The sequence below is a fragment of the Vitis riparia genome, chromosome 1 (genome assembly GCF_004353265.1).
Source record: "Vitis riparia cultivar Riparia Gloire de Montpellier isolate 1030 chromosome 1, EGFV_Vit.rip_1.0, whole genome shotgun sequence".
In the NCBI taxonomy this organism is placed as follows: Eukaryota; Viridiplantae; Streptophyta; class Magnoliopsida; order Vitales; family Vitaceae; genus Vitis; species Vitis riparia.
Window position 1 is genome coordinate 18724937 of NC_048431.1, and position 26113 is coordinate 18751049.

Genomic DNA, 26113 nt, shown 5'->3' on the forward strand with positions numbered 1-26113 from the left:
GCCATTTTGAAATTGGAAACTATTGACAATGAACTTGATAATAGTTAAGTTCAGTTTTTTCTTAACATATATATTTAAATCAAAGTTCTAAATATTTGGATAAAATAATTTCATAAAATTATATTCAAATATGTTATAAATTCATAACAAATAACTTCATTATACAAAATTTCAAAACCTTTTGATGATGAACTTGATAGTAGTTAAGTTTAGTTTTTTCTAATCATTCAAATATTGCTTTAAACCTTGGACTATAACCTCACTGAGAAAATTTTCAACTTCAATTCCATAAAAGTTTTATTCAATTAGATTATCAATTCATGAAAAATAAATTCATTAAAAAGAGGATAATTGATTAAAAGGGTTAAAATTAAAAAAAAAATTAAAAACCAAAATTTCAAGTAGAAAATTAATGCTTACTGAATCAGTTGATTTCTTCTCATTTTTTTATGACGATGACGAGGTTTCAAAACCTTACTTTGTTTTACTTCCTTTTTTTCTAAAAATTTTATACCTCTTCCATTTCGCATTTTTCATCAGCGAATTTTCTTTTTCCACCATTTTCATAAACTAAATCAACACACAATATCAGAAAGATGAAAAATAGGGTTTGATTTAAAAAAAATAAAAGGAACCAAAATAAGACACTTAGGGTTTCTTCTCATTTCATCGATGAAGGCTCATATGTACAATTTGAAAAACTGAAAAAAAAAAAAAAAAAAAACAATTAAACTTACTTTCTGTTTTTTCCTTGTGTTGTGTTGTTTTTTTGTTCTCTTGCAATGAATGGAAAAGTCTTTCGTGATTTCTTTCTTTCAAGTTAAAGAAATTGGAGTTGGAGGGAAAATAGGCTAAAAAGATAGTTGAGGGGTATTTTTATCTGAGTTGAGTCATTTTTTAGACTTAAATAATTGGGGGGTTAGTTTGCAATATCAAGGTAATTTTATCCCTTTTAATATGTTATCCGTATATTTACTTACTTGGCACCGCTTGAGTTGCCCCTGTTTGAGTTGATATCATTGTCTTCACACCGAGGGATCATCGCCCGCCTGTTACTCAACCCACCAACCATTTTCCTTAATTTCCTAGAAGCAACTTCGCACGTGTACCAAACGACGCTTCAAACAAACCTCTGTTTGTTGCTCCATCACTTTCATTTTTAGTCCCTCCTTCAACCCCGCTGCTCTGCACCTGGTTTGTGCTGCACTATATTTGAAAATATTTTAATTTTAGGTTTTCTTTTTCCTGAATATCTAATAGATTTTTCAACAGAATTAGAATCTTTTAAAATTGCCCAGGTTGAATATGATATTTGTGAGATATGATTTCCAAAACTAAACAAAATTCTTAAAATCCTTTGGGTAAAATAACATCCGGTAATTGAAATATTTGAAAATATGGTTTATTCACATAAAACGCACACAAAAAATATGGTAATTGAAATCTTTGAATTAGCATTTTTTGTTGATGAATTCTCTTTGATTCAGAGAAATATACAAATTTATATCATTTTGGCTGCTGCTTTTTTGGTTTCCCTCCGTTTCCGCCAACTCTATAACTATCCAACATGTCATTCCTAGCGCCCAAAACCGTATGAAACATCCCATTCACGCCGTTATGTAATCCGTCCAAACCCTCCGAAAAAGTTTTTGTTGCCGTTGCCAGCTCCTTAACGGCGTCCTTCAACCGCTCCTTTTTGTCCTTTTCCGGATCTCCTCTCGCCACGTCATCAACGGCGTCACACACTGTCCGTATCCGCGTCTCCACGCCGTTGAGCTCTCCAATCTTCGACCCCTTGATCTTTTCAGAGATCGTCGTCTGGAGTTCGGCAAAGGAGTCAGCCCATGCGAACTCGGCCGGAATTTGGATGGCAACGAGATCTGGAAGTCCGTACAGAGAGAAGACCACAACTCCGGCGAAGAACACCGTCATCGCCCCGACGGTGTAGACCGTCCGGCGGACGAGTCCCTCCACGCTGGAGATCTTGCCACGCGGCGCATTTCCAAGCCCTCGCGCGAGATCGTGGATCAAAACCTTGACATCGTTCTCGAATCTCCGTTTCGTGAACCCTCGGGGACAGTTCGCCCAATCCGCTAGGGAATCCCTAGCTTTCTTGAGCTTCTCCGGGGCCGGACCCTCGCCGGAGAAGTCGAGCAAGTGAATAACAAAATTGATCAACAAACGGCGTTGGCGAAGGCGTTCGATCTCAGACGAAATCGAATTACAAACGTCTAAAAGCTTCACGCTATCATCCAAGAAGCAGGCGAGGGAGTCATCGGACGCAGACGGCTTCAGATTGGAGATCAGGCTTCGCACCTCCGCATGAATGGTGGAGAGGAAATCGACAGCGAGGGAGAGCCAAGAGAGGGTAAGAGAAGGCGGATTTAGAGCTTTGAGGCGGCGGATGAGGGCATCGTCGAAGGAGCAAGAAAGGAGTTCAAAGTTGTTGGGAAGAGAGCAATTTCTTGACCCGGAAAACGGGGAAAAAGCAGAGAAGCGTGAGACGCCCACCTGAAACATACTGAAGCTTATAACAGGAAAGAACCGGCCGGCGGACCAAGTTGGAAATGGAATTGAGCGTTGGCTGCTGCAGTCGTATGATATATATATATAGAGAGAGAGAAGAAGGGGGGCTTCCAAGTGGGCGAGCGAGGGCAGACACGATGAGGCTCGGAAGTTACAAAATCACCCCCATGACATTTGCCTGGGTTGTTGAGTTAGATGAAGCTGAAAAAGTAAAGGGCATTATTGGTAATTCGAAAAAAGAACGGACACACGGGAGGATGGTGGAAAGGACCGGGCCGTATGAAAAATAGGATAAGAGTGTAGAGGGGGAAAAGACGATGGGATTGCTGAATGGTGGGTGACGTTAGTTTGTTGGAATATTTTTTTTTTCTTTTTTTAATAAAGAATATTGAACTTTCATTTTATTCGCCAGGCCCTTCCTCGGGTGCGTGGACTGTTGTTGCATGCGGATACGGCGTTCGTGTTTCATACCTTTTTGACAACCTGAAAGCCTTTTCTTTTGGGTGGCAGCTGGCAAGGACAAGTGGATTGGCGGCGTGTTTAGAGGGCTGACAACCTTTTCAACTGATCATGTTTCAACAGCCCTCTATACTCATTCATACTATGTATTTCCATCTCCATCTCCTATACATTTCAAAATTAATTTCATTATGCTTGAGGAAATTAAAAAATTTTGACTTTTGCAAATGTAGTACCTGCAAATTTACCATATAAAAATATTTGTCATATTCCTTCTCATAATTTCTAAATCACACAAATAAAACAAAATAATAAAATTTACAAGTTAAAGAACAAACAAATATATATATATATATATATATATATATATATATATATATATAAAAGAGTAAATTGAAGACTTTGGCATGCATCATGTAGTCAAAGTCAAATTACATTCAAAATTTCCTTTAATGAAACAACAATCAAATTTGATTCCCTCTAGCTGGGGAAAGACACTGTTGGCTTCCCATAAATGACCTAAAGCCATCTTTCATAAAAATTTTAATAAAAATTAAGTTTTCCTCTTAACACTATAAATTTTCCAAATATCTTTAAAAATTAATTTTGAGGTGGGAAATCTTTTTTGATTTCTCAAATTTTTAAAGCTATCTTTAAAATTATTACTTCTATAATATAAATCTATTATTTAAAAAAAATAAAAATAAAAAAGGTGTATCAAATGGATACTAAAATTTAAAAATTAAAAATATTATTTTTAGAAAAAAAAAGTTTATTCAAAGGATACTAAATTAAAAAAATATTAATGAATTTTATATATATATATATATATATAAATAATTAATCTTGTTTTCATGATAATAAAACAAGACTTAGATGTAATGTTTTATATTTGAGTGTATTAGGCAATAATTATTTCCAAAGAAACAATCAAGGAAACAACAAATCCAAAGGAAATCAACTAATCAAGAAGAAAGAGAAGACGTAAAAGCAAATATTCATCATTTTTTTTTTTTTTTTTAAGATATCTATGTAAGGTTGAAGGTACATTATTTGTTAGGATAGAGCTCTCAAAAGCATTGACATGATGTAATATTTGGATTTTATTTTACATGATATCAAATTTTCATTCACTAACCTATTATGCATAATGATACATTTGAGTATATCAAGATTTAATCACTTGAATTGTGCATGGCTTCAATACATTGAGAGTTGTATAGAAGATTCAAATGATAGGTTCTTTACAAATTGATAAGTTTGTTCATATCTTATTCATGTACTTTCATAATCCATTAGACATTGTAGTGCACTACTTCCTAATTGATGGGATGACTTAATTAGGTTATTGGAATGATTTTTCCATGGTAGTTATACTAGTTTGTATGCTTATACATTGGATGAGACCTATAAAGTGTCTTGACTTATGATTATCAAATTGTCATATCTTCTCTAAACTACAATGTTGCATGGGTTCTCAACCTTGAGAGAATATTTCATTAGTGTTGAGACTATTAACTACTTTAACTTATGGGTAAGATCCTAGAGTGATCATAGATTCCCTATGGATTGAGTGACTAGTGATTTTAGGTAGGTGGTAACATATATTCTCAATAGAGGTACCATGATATCTCATGGATTTGAGACAGTATGTCTATTTGGATGATCTTAAGGATTCATGATCATGTAGTTTATGACCATAGAATTTCCTTTAGTGGAATTTGACATATATCCCATTATGGATAAGAGTATGTCAATTGAAAATGATATAAAAGGATATGAGACTCAAGAATTGAGAGGTAATCCTGAGAGGTTGATAGCTACTATTTTATTGGATTATGGATATCAGTTCATAAGAAACTTTCATGCAATGAATAGTGAGTCATGAACTTGAGAAATTAATTAATTTGATTTGAATTTAACATCAAAGGATACTGCAGTGCAATTGACTCTCTTTAGTAGAATGTTGAGTCTTAAGAGTTGGATTATGAGATAGTCAATATTTTTTTATGAGTTGCATAAGGGTGCATAAGCGTAAGCAATTAAGAGGTTTTGTATAAGGACAAGTTTGCATAAGTGGTTATGATTAAGTGATTTTAGTTTCTACTTGGGTTATTTAATTAATTGGAGTCTATTATGACTAATTAATTAAATAAGACTCATAGATGCTAGATTAAGTGACCTAAGCCAATGATGGGCCATAACTACTGAAGCTCAGTTGCACTTTATATAAACCTTTTTAGGTTTTAAGGCTAATTGACTTGATTCTATATTCTTTCATCTTCCACATTAGAGAGTAACAGAGTAGAAACCTTAGCCACTATTCTTAAGGAAGAGTAGCAACTTAACTCTAGTGCCAAGGAGAAAACAAACTATGATATTCTTAAACAGGATTGAAAAGAAATAGGTTATTCCCTTACCTCCAAGTATTGATATCATTTGGTAAAGTCCAAAGAGATCAACAACCTAAAAGGGCTCTAAATTATCTCGGATTCAAAGAAAGATTCTTTTTATCATAGTAGTGGAAGGTAATCGGTAACTCTTGATAGCCCTTCTTGAATAATTAGGTGGAAGATATATGGTCTACAGAATCACCTTCAATACTTGGAATTTAAGGTTTAGGAGCATCTAAACCTAAAGTTTAGTATTTTAACCCTAAAAATTCAATTTACAAAAATTGACATTGCTTTCGCTATGCATAGATCTAAGATGCCAACACTATGATTATAATATATGGGATTTTTCCTTTATGCACCTAATTCTTGAAAGTTCATCTAAGTGCTAAATTGGTTGTATATTTTCATAAATTGAATGAAAAAACTAAGTTTAAATTTGGTTAAAATCTTTCTAAAAGGTTTTTCAAAAGTAAATGAGATAATATTTATTATTTTTTGGTTTCATTTCAATCTTAAAACTTACATTTTCTTCAAACTGGTTAATATATGGGGGAATTGGTTGAGCTAATTAAGCCTAATCGATCGAGGGGGTTAAATGTCCTCTTTGGGTTTAGAAGGACTTATATCAATTGGTTGACTCCAAACTATACCTAAAAGCTAGTTTGGGTCTCCAACTCCTATTTAAAGCCTTAAAACTTCTAGCATTGCATGGGAATAGTTCTAAATCATTCTTGAATATTATTTACTATAAGGAGGTGTGTTTGGGTGCATATTGTTTCAAAACTTGCATTTCATCTTACTGCACTTCAATCTTAGTTTCTTTGTATCTAATTGAGCTAAAAATTGTATTCTAGGATCAATCCTCTTTCATATCTAATCTTATGAGGTATTGCCAAGTGTAAGATCACTTAGGGAACTCAAGAATATGGTAGAGGGTCCATTAAAACCATAATCCAAGGGTGATAGTTTGGAGAATTTCACTTCAAAAGTCTTATTATTGTAAAGGATTGCTTGAAACCATAATTTAAGTATAAAACTTGAGGGCTTTGGTTAGAAGCCTCATTAATGGAACCCTTAACATGATTGAAGTTTGAAGAAAGTGGATGTAAGTCAAGTTGCATCAAATATAAAATCTTGTGTTTGCATTTTTCTATTCCTTACCTCTATTTGCTATTATATGTAACTATTGTAGGGAATCTTGGATCACTCTATTCCCTATCCTAGGATTAAGTTAAGTTCATGTGAATCTTCATAGGTCTTTCTAAATCTTATGCACAACAAAAACATGCAATTGGAAAACTATTCTAGGATTTAAATATTAAGCTTAGTGTGCTTACCTTTGATTTAGATGTTCCCAAATCAAATTTGTGTGGTGAAGATGAAGCTTGAAGTCTCCGAAGGTCTTGAATACTCAAGATCTTTTTCTTGATGACTCTCCCTTATTCCTTAACACTCAAACGATGGGGAGTTTTGGGAGGGTAAGGTTAAGGCTCTCTCTTTTCTTTGGATGGTGGTAGATTACTAACTTGAAATCCTAACCCTTAAGGGGGTATTTATAGGGTTCCCTAATTGGGTTTAAGTAAGTAAGCCCACATGGGCTTGGGTTACTTAATTTAGTCCAAAATGGGTCCCAATTGATTAATTAACCCTATTGGACCATCTAGCCCCATCCAAAGATGTTGTTCATCAACCCCTATGTAACCTTGTGTAATTACTAAAATGACCTTATGCACAAAAGTGAATAAAAAAGGTAATTTAACCCTCATAGACCATGCTAACATGGTATATGAGCTCGAGCGGGGACCATTGGGACCCATTTGATAATACTAGCTTTCTCAGAATTCAATTTTGAAGTTGATTCAATATCCTACTACAAAGAATCAACTATACTTAAATACCTTATGTAAATAACAAGAAGACATTGAGTGCTTAGGTTCGTGACTTACCATCTATTGTATGCAGTTTCCTTATGAACTAGTATTTGTAATCTAATAAGGTAAAAACCATCAACTTCTCAAGACTTCTTGTACTATCCTTGAGTTACAGATCTTCCTATTGTGTGATCAACTAACATGTCTTAGCTTACAAAAAGCTTATGTCAAGTTCTACTTAAGGAACTAGTATGGTTATAATTTACATGAATACACCTCCTTAGGATCACCCAAAAGGGAACATTGTCTTAATCTCATGAGATCTCATACTACCTTTATTGAGAATACCTATTACTACTGATTTTTATCAATTGTGATCTAATACATAAGGAATATATGATCACTTTAGGATCTCATGTATAGGTCAAATCGTTGAGAAGTAATACAATGAAGCAGCTTGGTGAAGTCATGACTACTTGATAAACTCATGTCATGACTCATCATAGGTTTTATCCAATGTGTAACCATACACACTAGTGTACTCACCATGAGAAACCCATTCTGATAGCTAAAACCAATCATCCCTCCAATTTGGAGGTAGTGCACTACAACCTCTAATGGGTTACCTAAACCCATGAACCAATTGTGAACAAGTCATCTACTTGTAAGAAATTTATGTCTTGGATCTTTCGTGTAACTCCTAAAGCACCCAAATCATGTACAATACAAAATATGTAAGTTTGAATGCTTACAAAGTATAATGCATGAAATGAAGATAGATCAAAGTGAAATAGAACTTTATTAATAAATAATAAATTCCAAAGTTTAAATCATGGGTCTACAAGACTTCTAAGAACATTGATTTGATTCTTCAACACTTGGATTCAAGGTTTAGGAATATCCAAACCTAAATGTTAATGCTTTAACCTTAAAGATCAATTATTTAAAAAATTAGTATTGCTTTTGTTGCTTAGATCTAAGATGCCAATAACTGGTATCAGAATATAACGTTATAAGCAAGCTTAGATCATTGTTTAGGGTGTGCAAACCTTTTTTTTTTTTACAGCCTTGATATTATCCCATGGCCAAGGGATGCATGTATGTTTCTTTTTTATTATCATATGTGTTGATTGAATGGGATAATTGTTTTCTTTCTTTGTTTCTTCATAGATTTGGTTGTAAGCTCCATTATAGGAGCATAAGATTTAATTTTATGATGTAAAATTTTTATTTATTTTTTTATTTTTTAATCTATGGAAGGCTACATGAGGAGAATTCCTCAAGGATGTCAATAAAAGTCAATCTTTATTGGAGCATCATCTATGAAGAAGCAAGGAGTTTAATAGTTGTAGAAGAAATGATGAATCTTTATTTGAATGAATAAAAAAAAAAGAGTTTTATCTTGTAGATAGAGAGATCTATTCTCCATCACTAAAATATCCAATCATGGCCTCTCACAATATAAATTTACCTTCAACATTTTGAGATTAGATCAAGTTTTGTGGTAAAATCACACCTCTAATATGTTTAGATTATTGTCTTATTGCATTGATAGTAATGATATTTGGCATAGTGTGACCACTTATCCGCTTCCACATAGTTGAGTGGTATAAGCCAAATTTAATATTGTGCTAGTTGGGTATCTGCCTTAGCCAATGATATTAGCATCAAACTACATTCTAATGACTTACAAGATTGACATAAGTTGAATTGGCAATTAAGCCTCAAGACCATGTTCGGATGTGGGAAAACATATCAATCATGTTGTTGATAGTAAGGTAGCATTAAGACTTATTAAGGCCCTTTCATGCAGTGGCATCATTCCATCATAGATAGATTTTTTATTTGACATGCATTTTTTTATGAGTTAATGATTATTTCAATAATACTACTTCTTTGTTGCTTCTTTCACCTTTTTTTTTTTTTTTTTTGAATTCTAACTATTTCTTTAGATGTGTAGAGAAACAACATGGTAATATACAAGTTGTTTTATCCTTATGATCTATATAGAGCTATGAGACATATACACATGGTGTCAAACAAGGCATAGGAGGCAGTAGATCTATTGGCTTAGTTGAAAATTGACTCTTTGACTATAATTACTTCACATGTGCCTACTCAAGGGGATTGGGGGGGTGAGGGGGAGAGGACAGGACATAAGGAACTTACAATGACACAATAGTATTGTCTTCATACTCCTATAGCACCTATTATTTAGGACTAGAGCCATATTTAGGATTAACCATCTATATCATTCCATACTCTTATTTAGCTTCTCAGTACCACCACAACATATCATCTACTCCAAGTCTAGTTGCACCTAACAGAGACCGAGTGAGAGCATGATGCCAAGGACAAAGGAGAGCAAGTAGATGATGCAAAGGATGTCCATGTTCCTCCTAATTTGTAGTTTGATCTTGATGCTCACATTGCTCATAATTTCAACATTGCTCCTAATGTCATGTTTGATCTTAATGTAGAAGTTGAGGGACTCTTAGCTACAACATAGATATATCAAAAGCATCTAGCTCATAAAAAGAGATCTCACCACATGATTTATGAAAATTAGTGCAATATTTGATAGGTTTATATTTCTTTGTTTAATATGTTGTTATGCTTTTATTTATTTATTTTGTATATAGTTTTTGATATGTTAGTTCTTTTAAATATAGTTTAATAGAATAGTTATGAGGATTATGCATTATTAAATTTGAGTTGATTGTGCACATTGATTTTTATTAGTTAAGAATAAGTCCACTTGATCTACATTGATTACTTGTAGAATAATCACATAGGTTGAGTTCACTTGATTATTATGGATGACATGAGATTGAGCGATTTTTTATTTTTTATTTTAAATCCAAATCGAGTTAGAATTTTATTTCTCGAATATTGAATGTTGGATGGGTTGAACATTTATCTTGATTTCATTTGTAGATATTGAATTTTGGAGAGGTTAAGATTTTGTGATGATTTCATTTTATAGATGTTGAATTCTTCATAGATTATATGCTTGCAATAATATGTAAGTAAAATAAATTCCTCGTCTCTTGAGGACACGAGTTTCTCTTTAATTAAAAAAAAATTATGTTGGATTTGTGTTAAAGTTGTCAAAATTATGTTGGACTTGTGTTAAAGTTGTCTCTGGAAGAACAAGTTCAATGCAAGTGATTACTTTTGGTAAAACTAATATGGAACTCATCTATTCAACAAACAAGTTTATTTTTTTTTTTGTTTTTTTTTTTTTTTTTTTTTTATTTGCGTTGTTTCTCTATGCTGACATAAAATGCCAATTTTTTTTTTAAATGATTTTATTTAGTGTACCTGTCCATTTAGCCAAATGATTTACCATCAAACATACAAAATTAACCCAAGTGGTGAATGGTTGAGATTAGTCTTAATTCTGAATTGGAAAAGCAAAGAGTAAATAATGTTGGTGAGGCTTGTTGGAAACTTGTCTCAACTTGGAGCTTTTCATTTGTGAAACACTTTTTCTTGGGCGTGTGGATTCTTGTCACACGCATCTTATGATGCACCCCCCCACCCCTCCCACAATCTATATCTCCTTTTTGGGAAATGTCTGTTGCTTCTCCGATTCAAAAGAGGGGTTTCTTAGCCAACTTTATAAGAAGACTACAAGTGAAAATGAGTTGAAAATGAGATTGGTCCAATAAAATAAAAGTCTTACCATAAAAGCTCCCTCCTACCAATTTCCTTCATCAAATCCATCATCACCCCATATTGTCTTTTAAACAAATGTGTAGGGAGAAACAATCTTGGCTTGGTTCATCATCCTTTCCTCTGAATATCTTGGCTTGGTTCACCATCCTTTCCTCTGAATACCTTGGCTGATCATATATATTTACTGTTGTTGAATTGCCTACCCTACATAACTCATCAATCATCCATAACCCTTCAACTGCAAGGTGGCTTATACGGTTGCTTTTAGCTTTCAAATATGTGGTTCCCATGGCTACCTACCATATCATTTATCTAAGCTAATGTATTACAAGAATACCCAGAACATGGCTGGTTCTCAGAAGCACACTACGCACCCATCCTTCCAAGTGTGATTGATACTGCTTATAGGGTTGCTTCTCCAATTTGTTCTGTTTGAACATTTCCACAACATTCATGACATAAGCTAAGGTTTGACATTATGTAATTAATTCAATTAATATAATCATTTTTTTTAATAGGAGGTTTCTTGGGAAACTTAACAAGAGTAAAATTGAAATTGAGGCATGGGGATAAGGGTTAATTTTGGGTTACTTGGAAGGATAAAGAGATATTGTTTGTAATTGAAGCTGGGGTGGAAAGACTGAAACATATCCATAGTTTTATCAATGGCTATTAACACCTTTCCTGTTTTTATGGTTCAATGTTCTGATTGATAATGATGGTTTTCAATCTCAATTCTTGAGGTAGCTTCAAATTTCAGAAAAGAAATGTCTGTTGCTATTGCTTATGGGTTTCTTCTCCAATTTGCTTTTGAACATTCTTCTTATGTTTGAATATTTGAACCAATATTCATCATATCATGTTTGACCTGATCGAATAGAAGATGCATTGAAAATGAGACAATCCCTAAAGAAGAAAAAATAGATAAACCCTATACTTACCACAAATGAAACAATCTGGTGGAGATCTGACTTGGGTAGCAATGGGCTGAGCTGGGTGCAGTTTCTATGAGAACACCATAGACTCGATTCAATTACAGTAGGTTTACTGAGAAATTTGGAAGAGAAAGGGGTGTTTTTCTGCAAAATATTTTCAGTAACAATAAACATATGAAGAACACTATGGTTATGTTTGGTCCCGGAAAGTACTAAGAAAAGAAAAAAATTACTAAGAAAAATAAACCGAGAAAACTGTTATTCACATTCACATTCCCAAACATAATTTTCTTCTTAAAATAATTGCAAACCTATTATAGAAACCGTTTCTAAAAAATTGTTTCACACTTCTGCTTTGTTCCGGAAGAGCCTGGCTGCCACTACTAGTTATGGGTTGCTTCTCCAATTTGTTTTCTACGGTTATTGTTGAATACTTGCCAAGCTTTCATAATATCAGGTTTGACCAAGTGCCAATAATTTAAAATTTTTTGAGTACAACCTTGGGCAACTTGAAAAGATTACAACTCAAAATGGGTTGAAAATAAGATTTTCCCGGAAAAGAGAGGAACTCTATATTTGAGTAAAGAGGTTACCCTGGCAAGGAAGCCATCTTAAAGGGGTCCCAATGGTGACTACAACCTAGGAATCTTCTATTGAGACCCAAAAGATTAGTCTACAAAGAAAGCGTCTACCTATGAGCAACTGAACAAATGTGCAACTCTAATTTTATTGCCATCCTCTAGCTTAGTTGACCACCATTGCTTCCTGCCCGTGTTTTACATGATGTTAGCCCACAGCTCATGTTTTAACACTAGAGACTTCACAATGGGCACCAGATGCCAAACTCAACCTAAATGGATTATCATTCTTAAAAACCATCAACTGCTGGACCGACCTAAACACATTCGCCCTGAGCCAAATGCATACCTCTAAGATGCTGATTGTCTAACTTAACTTGAGGAGTTCTCTCCTCCTACACTGTAAGCTATATCTTTGCATGCTTATTATGCACTACCCTAAATATCGTATGAACGTATGGTTGCATCTCAAGTATGATAATTCCAAACTCATTCAAGTACCACATCAATACCCAAGTTTGACATAAACCAAGGTTTGAGTTCTGATGAATTTTACAAGTTCCCATCAGCCATTTCAAAAGTTTTCAACATCTAATGCTTATATCCTTTTAACCCATAGTATATACTTCAAAATCTGTTGAAGGCCCAGGGCTCCATTTTTCAAGCTTAAGTACTATTACAACAATGAAAACGAAATCTTAAATCCCAACTGGGGTTGGCTACATGAATCCTCAGTCTGCTATTCACCCCCTATCTGAGTTCTATCCTCTGTGAACTATTGCTCCGTTCTCTTTGCCTCCACCCAAGCTCTTTTGTATCTTCCCCTTACTGCTTGAGCACCTTTAACTTGAATCAAATCTCTCATCCTCACCGGGATTCTGTTGTACATGTTCAAACCATCATAAATATTTCTCACTGAATTATTTCAACTAAAACCCAGTCCTGCTCCTGCACACTTAAAAGATGGAATATATTTTTTATTTTTTGACAGAAAAATTTCCTTAAGTTCCCAAATTCAGGCACAGAGATCACTACCAAGTTGAAGTACTTAGACATATGAGGCAAATATACTCATTTCTCCAATTAGGCAAATACAGTCTTGAAGTTCAAGAAACCAAAATGCTATCCATCATGATCCGAGCCAAATACTGAAATGGGAAGACAAATTTGCAAGGAAGAGGTGGACCAATATAAATCAAGCATGAAGCTCATTTCATTTACCAAAATAAATAGTAAAGGTCCATATATGGAGTTTGTGTGCATATGACAAAAAAAATTTAATAATGTATTTACAAATATATGATGGTCATGTTTTAACTCTGGTGAAAAATGCATCTAAAACGCTAAGCCAAAATATTAAAATGGTACCTTGAGATTGATAATTTTCAAGGTACACTAAAATACAACCAAGATTCTGCCAGAAGCTCCGTTCGTTTAACAAAATCAATAGCAAAAGCCTATATATGCACTGCTTCTGCACAGAACATAAAATAGACAAAATATTACAAACATAAAAGAGCAACTTCTACTTATCTCTCTCTATCTTCTCCAGTGTTTGGCCGCTCTTTCAGAATTCCTATATGGGGAACTCCAAAGCTGTATAATGTTAGATATGACCCAAAGCTGTTAATTATCACCTCAATGGCCAATCTAACTGTCCCATATTATCATCAGTCATGTTCCAAGCTCCTTCAGCAATCTCATCAAATAGCTGGTCCCAACCCCAATTTGAAAAACCCACGAAAAACCAATACTCTGTAACAGATTCGTTTCCTGACTTCAGCCCTTCAATTTCCGAAACTGTGGCAGACTGATCAAGAAAGTAAACACCAGGTAAGACTTCTGGGTGCTGATCTTTAAAAACCCTTCGAGTTAAAGCAACAAGAGGCTTTCCACGTTTTACGACTGGGCCTCCAAAGGATAAAGGAGCCTCTTTCAGGTGATCTACACCTTCTGCCAAGTCATTGAGAGATTCCCAATTGATATGTTTGTTGATAATCAAACCATGAAATCCTGTAGCCTGATCTGCCTTCACAATGAGAATTGTGGATTTATCAAATGGATGGGCATCAAGAAGCTTGTCAGTAGCAACAAGGATTGAACCAACAACCACATGATAGGCTGCTTCATGTGATCTGCTTGATGTGTAAGATCTTATCCGGTTGTATTTATATGCTCTTTTTGGATTTCTGTTCTTCAATAGGACTTCATGCTGTTTTTCCTTTGCGACAGGAGCTTCCTTGTGAATTATAGTTGGGGATGCTTCCTTAAATAAATTCTGATTCCTGATTTTTTTTTCTGCTTTTGTCCATAAAATGCCTAGCAAAACCCAAAAAGCACAGCTAATAAAAAGAAGCAGAACTCTAATAAGCAAACATAAGTATACCTGTAAGGATTTAAAAAGAAAAAATATAAGAGAAAAACAATTGAAAGAATATGGAGAAGAATGGATGATTCCAGAAACCCCAACTCATCATGGTAAGCCTGCCATATAATTGAAAATTATGTTATTGTCCACATGATACCTTCACCTCTGGTTTATGCCAAGAAACTATTTTAATTCTCCAATTACATCATGTCCACATGGTAATTACAACATGCAATGATTACACTTTTTTATGTACTTAATATGAATAGGGTAGCAAAATGTTAAATCCTCATATGCATACAAGTGCTATTGCATAAAGGTGGAACTATTCAAAAAAACCAGTGAACATAACCAAGATGTAATAAATAGCTACAGCAGCATGACAAAGGTGCAATTACACAACCAATTAAGATTGCAAGTTAATTCATCTAAGTCAAGATGAAAATGAGAAATTCAATCATTCATTGAAAAAGAAAAAGAGGAAGGGAATGGAATTGCATAATGTGACTAGCAGGGGAAGTTGTGATCCATGCTTTCAACTTATAGAGTTCAAACTGAAGTTCGAAGTTTGTTTGAACAGCAGAGAAGCAGAATACCAAAGGAACTGAAGTTGAAACTGAATAGGAGCTTGGAACAGATGCAAAGAGTATTGCCAGAAAGGTTATTATGCAAATTTGATAAGGCATTTTATATTGTAATTGTCTTCTAGTACTTCTATATGCATCATGCACAAACATTACAAGTCATGGGTAAACAAGAAATTCCTGTTAACAGTTTCTAGATGGTTTGCCTACTAAATTGCAGAATGGAGATCTTAACTAGAGTGGGAAACTCATTCGGCAACACAACACCCATAACATAGGTTATGAAAAATTCTCTTTGCATAGAAGGCTATAAGAATTTAGAACTGCATGTATGTCTATCAGATATGATATGTAAACAAGCTAATCATCCACAGAAGGGGCAAAAGGAAGCAGAGCAAAGGAAGCAAAACATGTATGCAACAAGAGATTAGTAACAACAAAAACAATGGATCAGCAAAAAAGTCCAAAACCTGTTATTGTTATGATATCATTATTATTAGAAGTACACAGAATATACAGGAAGGTGTAAAATGTAAGGTAACCCCTAATCTTTTCTAAAATACCCATTTTGATCCAATCTAATTCTAATAAAAATTTATAAACAAATTCTAATTACCCTAATTAATTTCAATGTAAACTATTTCTAATTACTCAAAAATAAATCAATAAAATAAACTAATTAGCCATTAATTGAAATTAGAATGAACCCTGAATCTGACATTTAGATATGACCAGCTACCATTTTCATCATCTTCCCTATCTCCAAAGCCCTAATATCCAAATCCTGCCATTCATCATCTTCTCTTCACTTTTACTTTTCTTTTTCAAATTGTTTTTTTCTTTTTTCCCCTTTGTCAGACTTTGACTTGCTCTACAGTGGCAAACCATGCTAGCTATGGTCTATTTCTTTCATTTTATTCTTGGGAGAAATTTTCCCCTATTTTCAAAGATTATCTCATCCTATTAAAAAATTAACCTTTTCCTCATTTTCTTTTTGTGCCCATGTGTATCTGTGTGTTTGGTTTACCTAAAACTTCATGAAACCAAATCATCTCATTTGCTTCCATATTATTTGTATTTACTATATTATTTTCTCTTCAAGTTTTTTCATCTAAGGTTTTTTTTCTTTTCTTTTCTTTTATTTATTTGTTAATTTATTGTTGTTGTCTTCCCATGGCTGTGTGAACCTCTCCATTTTCCCCCTAACACTGTAAAACCTAATTTTATTTCTCACTTTACAGTCATTTTGTTGTAAAATGAGGCTTTGATTTCTTATCTAGATCCAACACCCTAAAGCCTTTTGACTAGTGCTAATTAAGTATATGTTGAATTTTCTGCATTTAAGCAAGAAAATTGTGATACAAAATTGGGTTCTTTTTTAAATTTAAGGATTTGAAGCATGCATTTGCAAAGGTGCTTCCAATTAAGATTTTTAAAGATGCAACATATGTCAATTTGTCTGAATGACCCTCACGTCTTTAGACCTTTCGTATATATAGGAACTATACAACAAGATTTCATAACGTTTCCGCTAATTACAATAGAGATTTTCTTCCAATCCCTTAGCTGTACATACTACTCCTATATGGAAAACCCAACTATACAAAATAAAGATAATAAAGACCTACTGCATATAGAGAAAAATAGGGCTTAAAGACCTACCACAAGCCTCAATGGGCTTGGGCTCAAGCTGCGGCAAACCTAACTAATAAGTTGCCACACATCCTATTAACATCACCCCTCAAATTGATGCGGGCGGATAAAAAGCATCAAGTTGTCAATCATGTATTGACGACGGTGCTGAGTAAGAGCCTTCGTGAACACATCAGCAGTCTGAAGAACGGTGGAAATATGAGGAAGAGTAATCACACCCCCATCAAAAGCTTCATGTATGGAATGACAATCCACCTCAACATACTTGGTCTGCTCATGAAAGATGGGGTTAGCAGCAATCTGAATAGCACTCGTGTTGTCAGCATGAAGCGGAGTAGGCTGGAGCTGAGGAAAACCAAGTTCAGCTAACAACCCACGAAACCATACAATCTCAAAGCAAGCACAGGACATAGCACAATACTCAGACTTTGTAGAAGATTTTGAAACGCGAGCCTGCTTCTTACTCTTCCAAGAGATAAGAGCATTTCCAAGAAACATGCACCACCCTGTGACAGAACGACGAGTGTCTGCACAACCTGCCCAATCAGCATCACTATAACCGGCCAGCAGAAGAGAAGAACCAACTGGAAAGAACAATCCACATCCAGAAGTCCCCTTGAGATAGCGAATGATACGTCGAACAACAAGAAGATGAAGGTGGCGAGGTGCTTGCATAAACTGACTAACCTACTGGACAGCAAAAGAAATATCAGGTCTTGTAATCGTTAAATAGTTTAAGCTCCCAACCAATTGCTGGTAGAATGAGGGATCAGAAAGAAGTTCCCCTTCCTCTTGTTGCAATTTCAAATTCACCTCCAAAGGTGTAAGAACCAAATTTTCGTCCTGAAGACCAGCCAAAGTAATCACCTCCTGTGTATACTTGTGCTGATGCAGATATGTACCTTCTAGTGTGGTTTAAACCTTAAGGCCGAGGAAATACTGTAGATGGCCAAGATCTTTCATATGAAAGGAAGCCTTGAGGTGCTGTTGTAACTGCTCAATCAACTGGGAGTCCATTCCTGTAATCACGATATCATCCACATAGACCAGAAGCACAACAATCCCGATAGCAGTCTTGCGAAGAAAGAGAGATGAATCAAAATTGCTTTGAACAAAATGGAAATCAAGAAGAGTGGAATGAAACTTATCAAACCAAGCACACAATGCCTGCTTTAAGCCATACAGAGACCGTTTTAGGTGACAAACATCCGAAGATGGTGTAGAAAACAGACCCTGGGGAGGAGTCATATAGATGTCCTCCTTGAGATCCCCATGTAGAAAAGCATTCTTGACATCCATTTGCAAGAGAGCCCAACCTTTAGAGGTAGCAATGGCTCCGCACCATAGTCATGTTAGCAACAGGTGCAAAAATTTCCTCATAATCAACACCATACTCCTACTGCTTTCCAAGGGCTACCAAGTGAGCCTTATACCTCTCTAAGGAGCCATCGGATCGGAACTTAATTGAATAGACCCATTTACACCCAATAGGTTTCACATTAGGAGGACAAAACACAATATCCCAAGTGCGATTGTCTTGTAGTGCATAAAGCTCTTCTTGCATAGCTCGTTGCCAACAAGCTTGAAAAGATGCCTGAGAATAAGAATGAGGCACGACAAAAGTATCCAAAGTCACAGTGAGTGATGTATGAGGAAAACCATACCTATCCGAAGGTCGAGTGACTCTACTAGACCGTTGAGGTTCACTATCCACTGGATCAGGTGGGGAATCAGTGGCAGGAAGGGGCGTTGTTGGGCATGGACAACATTGTTGGTACACAAAGCCCAGCTTAAAGCGTTCAACAACATGGGACACATCATCAAAATTGGGAAGCATGGCAAGATCAGATTGCGAAAAAAGGTGACTGAAAGAAATGTTGATTCTCAAAGAAAATCACATTTCAGGATACACGAAGTTTGTTAGCAGTAGCATCATAAAGCAAAACCTTTCTGCGCATTACTATACCCCATAAAAGCACATCGTGCAGATTGAGCAGTAAGTTTGTGACGTTCAATGGGTGGGAGATGGACAAAACAAACACACCCAAAAGTATGAAGGGACTGATACTCAGGATGATTACCAAACAAGTGGAGATAAGGAGAGTCATACTGCAAGGTTTGCATAGGCAAGTGATTAATCAAGTAGATAGCAGTAGACAAGGCTTCAACCCAAAATTTAGATGGAACGGAGGATTCAATTAACAAAGTACGAACAACATACAAGAGATGTCAATTCTTGCGCTCAGCCATCCCTTTTCTGTGGGGTGTAGGGGCAAGAGCGTTGAGAAAGGATCCCCTTCTATTGTAAGTAGTTCTGAAAATTGTGAGACATATACTCTCCCCTTGAATCAGAATGCAAGACCTTAATACAAGCTGAAAATTGTGTTTCAATTTAGAGCAATAAAGGTTTGAAACACAGAGAACACATTTGCCTTGGATCGACGAAAGTAGACCCAGGTGAAATGACTATAATCATCGATGAAAGTTACAAAATACTTGTACTGAGCATGTGAAATAACGGGACTAACACCCTAACCATTAGAATGAATGATCTCAAAGCATTTTGTAGCACGACTGCCATGCATAGGAAAAGGTAAGGTCTTGCTTTTGCCAAGTGTACAGGTAGCACAATCGAGACACAAACTAAGAGATAAAAACTGATCTTTATTCCCCAAATGACCATGTTTCGATGTGTCAATACTATAGAATTTGGATGGCCCAATCTTTTATGCCATACCTCACTTTTATTTGCTACTGTAGTGCAAGCCAAAGACATTAAACTAGGAATAGAAAAATGAAGAGGAAATAAACGTCCCACTTTAGGCCCATTCGTGATCATCGTCCCAGACACCTGATCCCACACAATACAACCACCACAAGAAAAATGAACATCACAGTTAGCATCCACCAATTGGCCGACAGAAATCAAGTTTGTAGACAACCCCAGTGACACAAAAACATCACTAAAACCATGACCAAGAGTGCCAACAGCAGTAATAGGAAGCGTACAGCCATTGGCAATCTGAATGTGTTGGGCACCTTCATACTTGCAAATACCATGTAACATATCTGTGCTGCCAGTCATATGATTTGAGGCTCCCGAATCCACAAACCAAGAAGGTGTGAGTTTCCAACTCTTACCTTGAAGTCCAAAAGCAGAGAAAGCTGACATAATCATTTGTTGCACCATCTCGGGTGTGAGTCCAAGTTGATTAATGCCAGCTGGTCCAATTGAAGTGGATGCAACATTCTGTGAAAGATCTGAAGCCACTGGTGGGATCTGAACATCCACATGAAATGCTTGTCCTGTTTGTTTTCGGGTCGTATTGGGCATTCCTTAATGATATGGCCATCTTTCCTGCAATAGTTGCAGAATTTCTTGCTGCAATTCCATGCAATATGCCCATATTCCTTGCAGCTGTAGCATTTAATTTTTGCCTGGTTTCTTCCTCTTCCCTGAGCAGCATAGGCCATGTTAACCACCTCGGAATGAATCCTAGCTTGAGTCATTCCAAGTTGAGTGGACAACCACTACTCCTCTCTTAACAATTCACTAAGACAGACATCCAATGAGGGGACAGGATCACAGCTTAGCAAACCTGCCCGTGTAGTCTCAAATTCTGATCTCAACTTCATTAGATATTGATCTCTCTGACTCTCGGCATGAACATCCTGAAGTGCACTTAGTGCTGCTTGAGGAACCTTGGCATGAACAATGCTCAAATACTCACTCCATAAGTTCAGAAATCCACCATAAAATTGTTCTAATGGACAGATTTCCTTGGTTGTAGTTAGCAATCTCCAATTCCAACTAGAACCTTTGAGCATTGTTGTCTTGATTGTAGATACGCCTCAGATACTCCCACATCTCTTTAGCAGTCGTGAAGCAACAAAGGTTATTCACCATGTGAGGCTCAATAGATCCCAATAGCCAAGAAACAATTCTTGCGTCTTTGTTCTGATACCATGTCAATTTGTCTGAATGACCTTCAGGTCTTTAGACCTTTCGTATATATAGGAACTATACAATAAGATTTCACAGCGTTTCCGCTAATTACTACAGAGATTTTCTTCTAATCCCCTAGCTGTACATGCTACTCCTATATGGAAAACCCAACTGTACAAAATAAAGATAATAAAGACCTGCCGCATATAGAGAAAAATAGGGCTTAAAGACCTACTGCAAGCCTCAATGGGCTTGGGCTCATGCTGCAGCACTTAAAGACTTGCCGCAAGCCTCAATGGGCTTGGGCTCAAGCTGCGGCAAACCTAACTAATTGGTTGCCGCACATCCTATTAACAATAGAGGCCTTTTTCATCTCCTTCTCCATTTTTTTTTATTATTTCCTGATGTCATAAGCATGACTGCAATCCTGGCAAGGTTGGGGTTAAGATAGAATTTTTTTTAAGATATTTCTTAAAATTTGGTTCATTAATTTTTGTAGAAAATAAAGGTTGGGATGGTTTTTGAATGAGATGAAACTAAGGAAGTGCATTTGAAAATAACATGTTGAAAAATGAAATAAAAAATAAAAAATAAAAATGGTAAGAAGACAGCAAAATGTGGTTGTTCTACTAGCATTTGAAGAAGATGAAGTTTGTCATTTTATACCTCCATTAATGAAAGTTGGGAGACAAAATCTAACGAGGGAGGTTAATGTTATTTCAGAAAATGTAGGGAGGTCCGTGTAATTATCATATAATAAGTGTAAAAAGGAAGAAGAGTTAATTGACTATCTGCCTCTTTAGTGTACCAAAGCAATAAACCTATGGCAGCTGGTTTTTTCTCTATTTGGAGTGGGCTTAGGTGATTCACTTTTCAGTAAGAGAAAATCTCCTGAGTTGACATGGAAAGAAGCAGAAGAAAGCTTGGAGTGTCACTCCCTTATGCATATTTTGAATGTTATGGAAAGAAAGAACTAAGAGGTCATTTAAAGATGTAGAATAGTTGGATCAAATAATCAAGTCTTCCTTTATGTGTAACGTTTTAGATTGGGCTATAAAGTGTACATAGATGATCATTCTATGACCATGATAAGTTTTGTAGATTGATTGAGCTCCAAGTAACCAGAGGAAGTTAGTTTTTGTTCTCTCTTCCTTTTTTCTTGTTGGCTGCTGCATATGACACAATGTGTGTACTTTGGTGTGTCCTTTCTCTAGTGCTTTTAATTTATTTTTAGGTTTCTATCATAAATATAAATAAAACCAAATGCATTAAAAAATAAAAACGCCACAAGAACACTCCAAATTATATAGGACATATACAAAAGGCGCCTTAAAGCACAAAAACAAGAAAAGAACCCCAACAACAACCCTCGCCCTTAACCACTCAAAGAAATCGAACAAAGACAAAGAATCAATCTTTATATACTGCTTTACCTAAGCAAACAAATTTCTAGAAGAGAACATCCTCAAATACTAAATTGAATGATCCTCATTCTCAAAGGCCTTGATATTTTTTTCCTTCCAAACCATCCAAAATAGAAATAAAGGAGCTACACTCCAAATATTTTTCCTCCTTCTACCCATAAAAGAACCATGCCACCTTAAAAGAGTCTCTTTTACAGTAGTAGATTGCACCCAATGAATACCAAAGAGATCAAATAGCACTTACCAACGGACCCTAACCAAAGAACAATGAAGGAGGATTTGATCTATGGATTTTGCTTCTTCTTTGCAAAGAAAACACTTATTGACCAAAGACCACCCTCTCTTCTGAAATTGATCTAAAGTCAAAATATTTCCGCAAGTTGTCTCCCACACAAAAAAGTTAACTTTCGAAGGGACTCAAATTCCAAAGTACCTGCCTTGGAAAAGACACAACTCCTCCTGGTTCCAAAGCGGCATATAAGAGTTTCACAAAGAAGTTATGACCGTGCAAGTTCATCCACCATCTTATCTTCCCCCTCTATATCAACTGCCTTTCCTTGCAACTTGACAAATAAATCCCCAATTGCATCCACTTCCCAATCATTCAAAGGTCGTGAGAAACAAGGATTCCAATGACCACTCCCCATGTTGTACCCAAAGATCTGCCACCCAAGCCTCTTTTGCAACAACTTAGGCATATAAAGAGGGAAAAGAAACACATAATGGTTCATCCCCACATCACTTATCCACACAACGTATACAATGAGCATCAAGAGGCAAAGCAAAAAACCACTCCCTCCCTTACCCAAACTAATATACAAAATCAATTAAAGATGTAGTGTTTTCATCAATGTACACATGAATCCACAGAGATAGATTGTTAAGAAAAGACCTTTTGAGTCTTTAACCTGATGTCTCCATCTTCAAAACACTCTTCAATTTCTTTCCTTCCAAATAGTCTAAACAATACATAAAGGAGTGGCTCGCCAAGCCTTTCACCTTGTACGCACAAAGGAACCATGCCATCCTAGCGTTATCATAATGAAGAAGAATGTGATCAATGGACTCAATCTCCTCTTTGCACAGAACACACCAGTTGACTAACGACCAACCACTTTTATGGAGCTGGTCCAAATTCAATGTCTTACCCCAACAAGCTTCCCAGTTGAAAAAGATCACTTTAGAAGGAATCCAAGAGTTCTAAATAATCCCTAAAGAAAAGGGATGACACAATCTAGTTTCAAAAGAGAGTAAAGGGGGAAAAGAGTCCCCTTGTCTCAACCCCCTAGAGCTTCAGAAAAAAAAAACCCGTGGGAGAACCATTAACCTAAACAAACAAACTGGCCATAAAAATGCACCACTTAATCCACTCTAGCCATTTTTGGCTGAACCCCATTTTGCCCATAATCGCTATAAAAAAACCTCAACTGACATGGTCATAAGTCTTTTCAATATCAAGTTTACACAACAATCCCCAGTTCTTATTCCTCAACATTGAATCAATAGCCTCATTTGATATTAGCACCACATCAAGAATTTGTCTTCCCTCCTTTAGACGTTATTTGTATACTTCCTATGTACTTTGTGGCATCCTTGGGGTGTTTTTTATTTTTTAATGAATATGATTTTTATTTATCAAAAAAAAAAAAAAAATTGTCTTCCCTCCACAAAAGCATTCTCATGCTTTTTTTGATAAGTAAGCATAGAATATATTGATAAGAGGCCAAAAAGCCACACGTATACAGGGGGTATACAAATTAGCTAAGCCTCACCACCAAAGAGACAACAAAAAACCCACCCGCCCTTAAGTGGAGGCTATCCACTCCAACGAGCCTATAAGAGACAGCGACCTCTCTCCACTATACATTCTCGCCCAACACCATAAATTACAGACAAAAGAATTTTTAAGTTTCTGAATATCTATCATCCCTCCCCTAAAAGCAAGCCTATTTCTTTCCTTCCAAAGGGTCCAAAAAATGTACAACGGTATAGACTTCCATATCTTTTTCCTTTTTTTCCCTACAAAAGAGCCCCTCTAGCTTAACAAGACCTCCTTTACAGTTTCTGGAAAGACCCATTGAACACCAACCAAAGCACATATCATATCCCATAGGACTTTTGCCACTATACAATGTATGAGGATGTGATTTACAGTCTCCTCTTCGCAACCACACAAGAAGCACCGATTAGGGAGGTGCCACCCTCTTTTCTGAAGCCTATCAAGCGTAAGCACCTTACCCCAAGTAGCTTCCCAAGCAAAAAACAGAATTTTTGTTGGGACTTTATCCACCCAAATGTTGTTCTTCGGAAAATTATTAGCCACGGTATTTACCACCAAGTTGTATGCTTCTTTTACTTTAAACTGTCCGTTTCTCCCCCCTTTCCAAAAAACAGCATCCTCTTCTAAAGTAGGCTTGAACCCCCTCAAAAAATGGAGCATATTACCTACCATTTCCAGCTCCCAATCATTGAAACCCCTCACAAATCTTAAATCCCAATCACCATGGCCCACAATCTGATCCCACATTTCTTCTACTGTGCCATTCCTATTAGCAGCCATCTCATAAAGGTGAGGAAACCTTTGGGACAGCACTGTACAACCGCACCAAGGGTCATTCCAAAAGCTGATTTTGGAACCATTCCCCATATTAAACGCCATGTTTTCCCAACACCAATCTTTTTCCTTCATAATTTCCTTCCAAACCCCTACTCCAAATGCCCCATTAGCCTTTTTGGTCATCCAACCAAGACCCTCTTGCCCGTATTTCGCCAAAAGCACTTGTTTCCACAGATTTTCCTTTTCACAAGCAAACCTCCAAATCCATTTTCCCAACAAAGCCTTATTTAGCGGGGTTAGCTTCCTTAGGCCAAGCCCCCCTTTTCCTTCTCCGTACACACAACCTCCCAATTAACAAGGTGCACTTTCCTTTCCAAGTTTCCTCCTCCCCAAAGAAAATCCCTTTGCACTTTTTCAAGCCTTCTCGCAACCGACTTTGGCATACGGAAGAGAGACATTTGATACAATGGTATACTAGCCATTGTGCTCTTAATAAGAATAAGTCTCCCACCTTTGGAGATATATTGACGCTTCCAATGCGCAAGTCTTCTTCTCATCTTCTCTTCCACCCCATCCCACACGGCAGCACTCTTGTTAGGAGCCCCCAAAGGCAGCCCTAGATACACCGAAGGCAAAGAGCCCACCTTGCAGCCCAATTCCGCAACCATCTCCTCCATCTCTTCCACCTCTCCAACCGGGATTATTTCACTTTTATCCAGATTTATCCTTAACCCTGAGGCGGCTTCAAACCAAAATAGAATCCAACTCAAATAAGTTAGGAACTCCTTCTTGGCTTCACAAAAAACTATAGTATCATCCGCAAAAAGCAGATGGGAAACATGCACAGGCTGCCTTCCTCCTCCTCGGATCCTACATCCCGACAAAAACCCCCCTTCAACAGCCCTCCTAATAAGATTGCTCAACACCTCCATCCCCATCACAAAAAGTAAGGGGAAAGGGGATCTCCTTGCCTCAACCCCTTAGAACTTGGAAAGAACCCAGCCGACACTCCATTCACCAACACCGAAAACTTGGCTGTGGAGATGCAACTCCACATCCAACCCATCCACTTAGGACCGAACCCCATCTTTCTCATGACTTTCATCAAAAATTGCCAATTTAAACTGTCGTAGGC

At 36.3% G+C, this 26113-nt stretch overlaps 2 protein-coding genes across 2 annotated transcripts in view; both read right to left on the minus strand.

The window, feature by feature from the left end:
- Positions 1 to 1506: 1506 nt before the first annotated feature.
- LOC117920660 (UPF0496 protein 4-like) lies at positions 1507 to 2520 on the minus strand. The gene has a single exon (XM_034838258.1). It carries the CDS (start codon positions 2518 to 2520, stop codon positions 1507 to 1509), a length of 1014 nt encoding a protein of 337 aa, XP_034694149.1.
- An 11117-nt stretch (positions 2521 to 13637) lies between these two features.
- LOC117910835 overlaps positions 13638 to 26113 on the minus strand; it is a 60001-nt gene continuing 47525 nt past the window's right edge. The window contains exon 8 of the mRNA XM_034825010.1: positions 13638 to 14765. Coding sequence (XP_034680901.1) covers positions 14080 to 14765 — 686 coding nt within the window. The 3' untranslated portion in view covers positions 13638 to 14079. The remainder of the gene's footprint in view (positions 14766 to 26113) is intronic.

Bases quoted from the DNA above. Each gene is read 5' to 3' on its own strand.
- LOC117920660 (XM_034838258.1), bottom strand. From the start codon at position 2,520: ATGTTTCAGGTGGGCGTCTCACGCTTCTCTGCTTTTTCCCCGTTTTCC.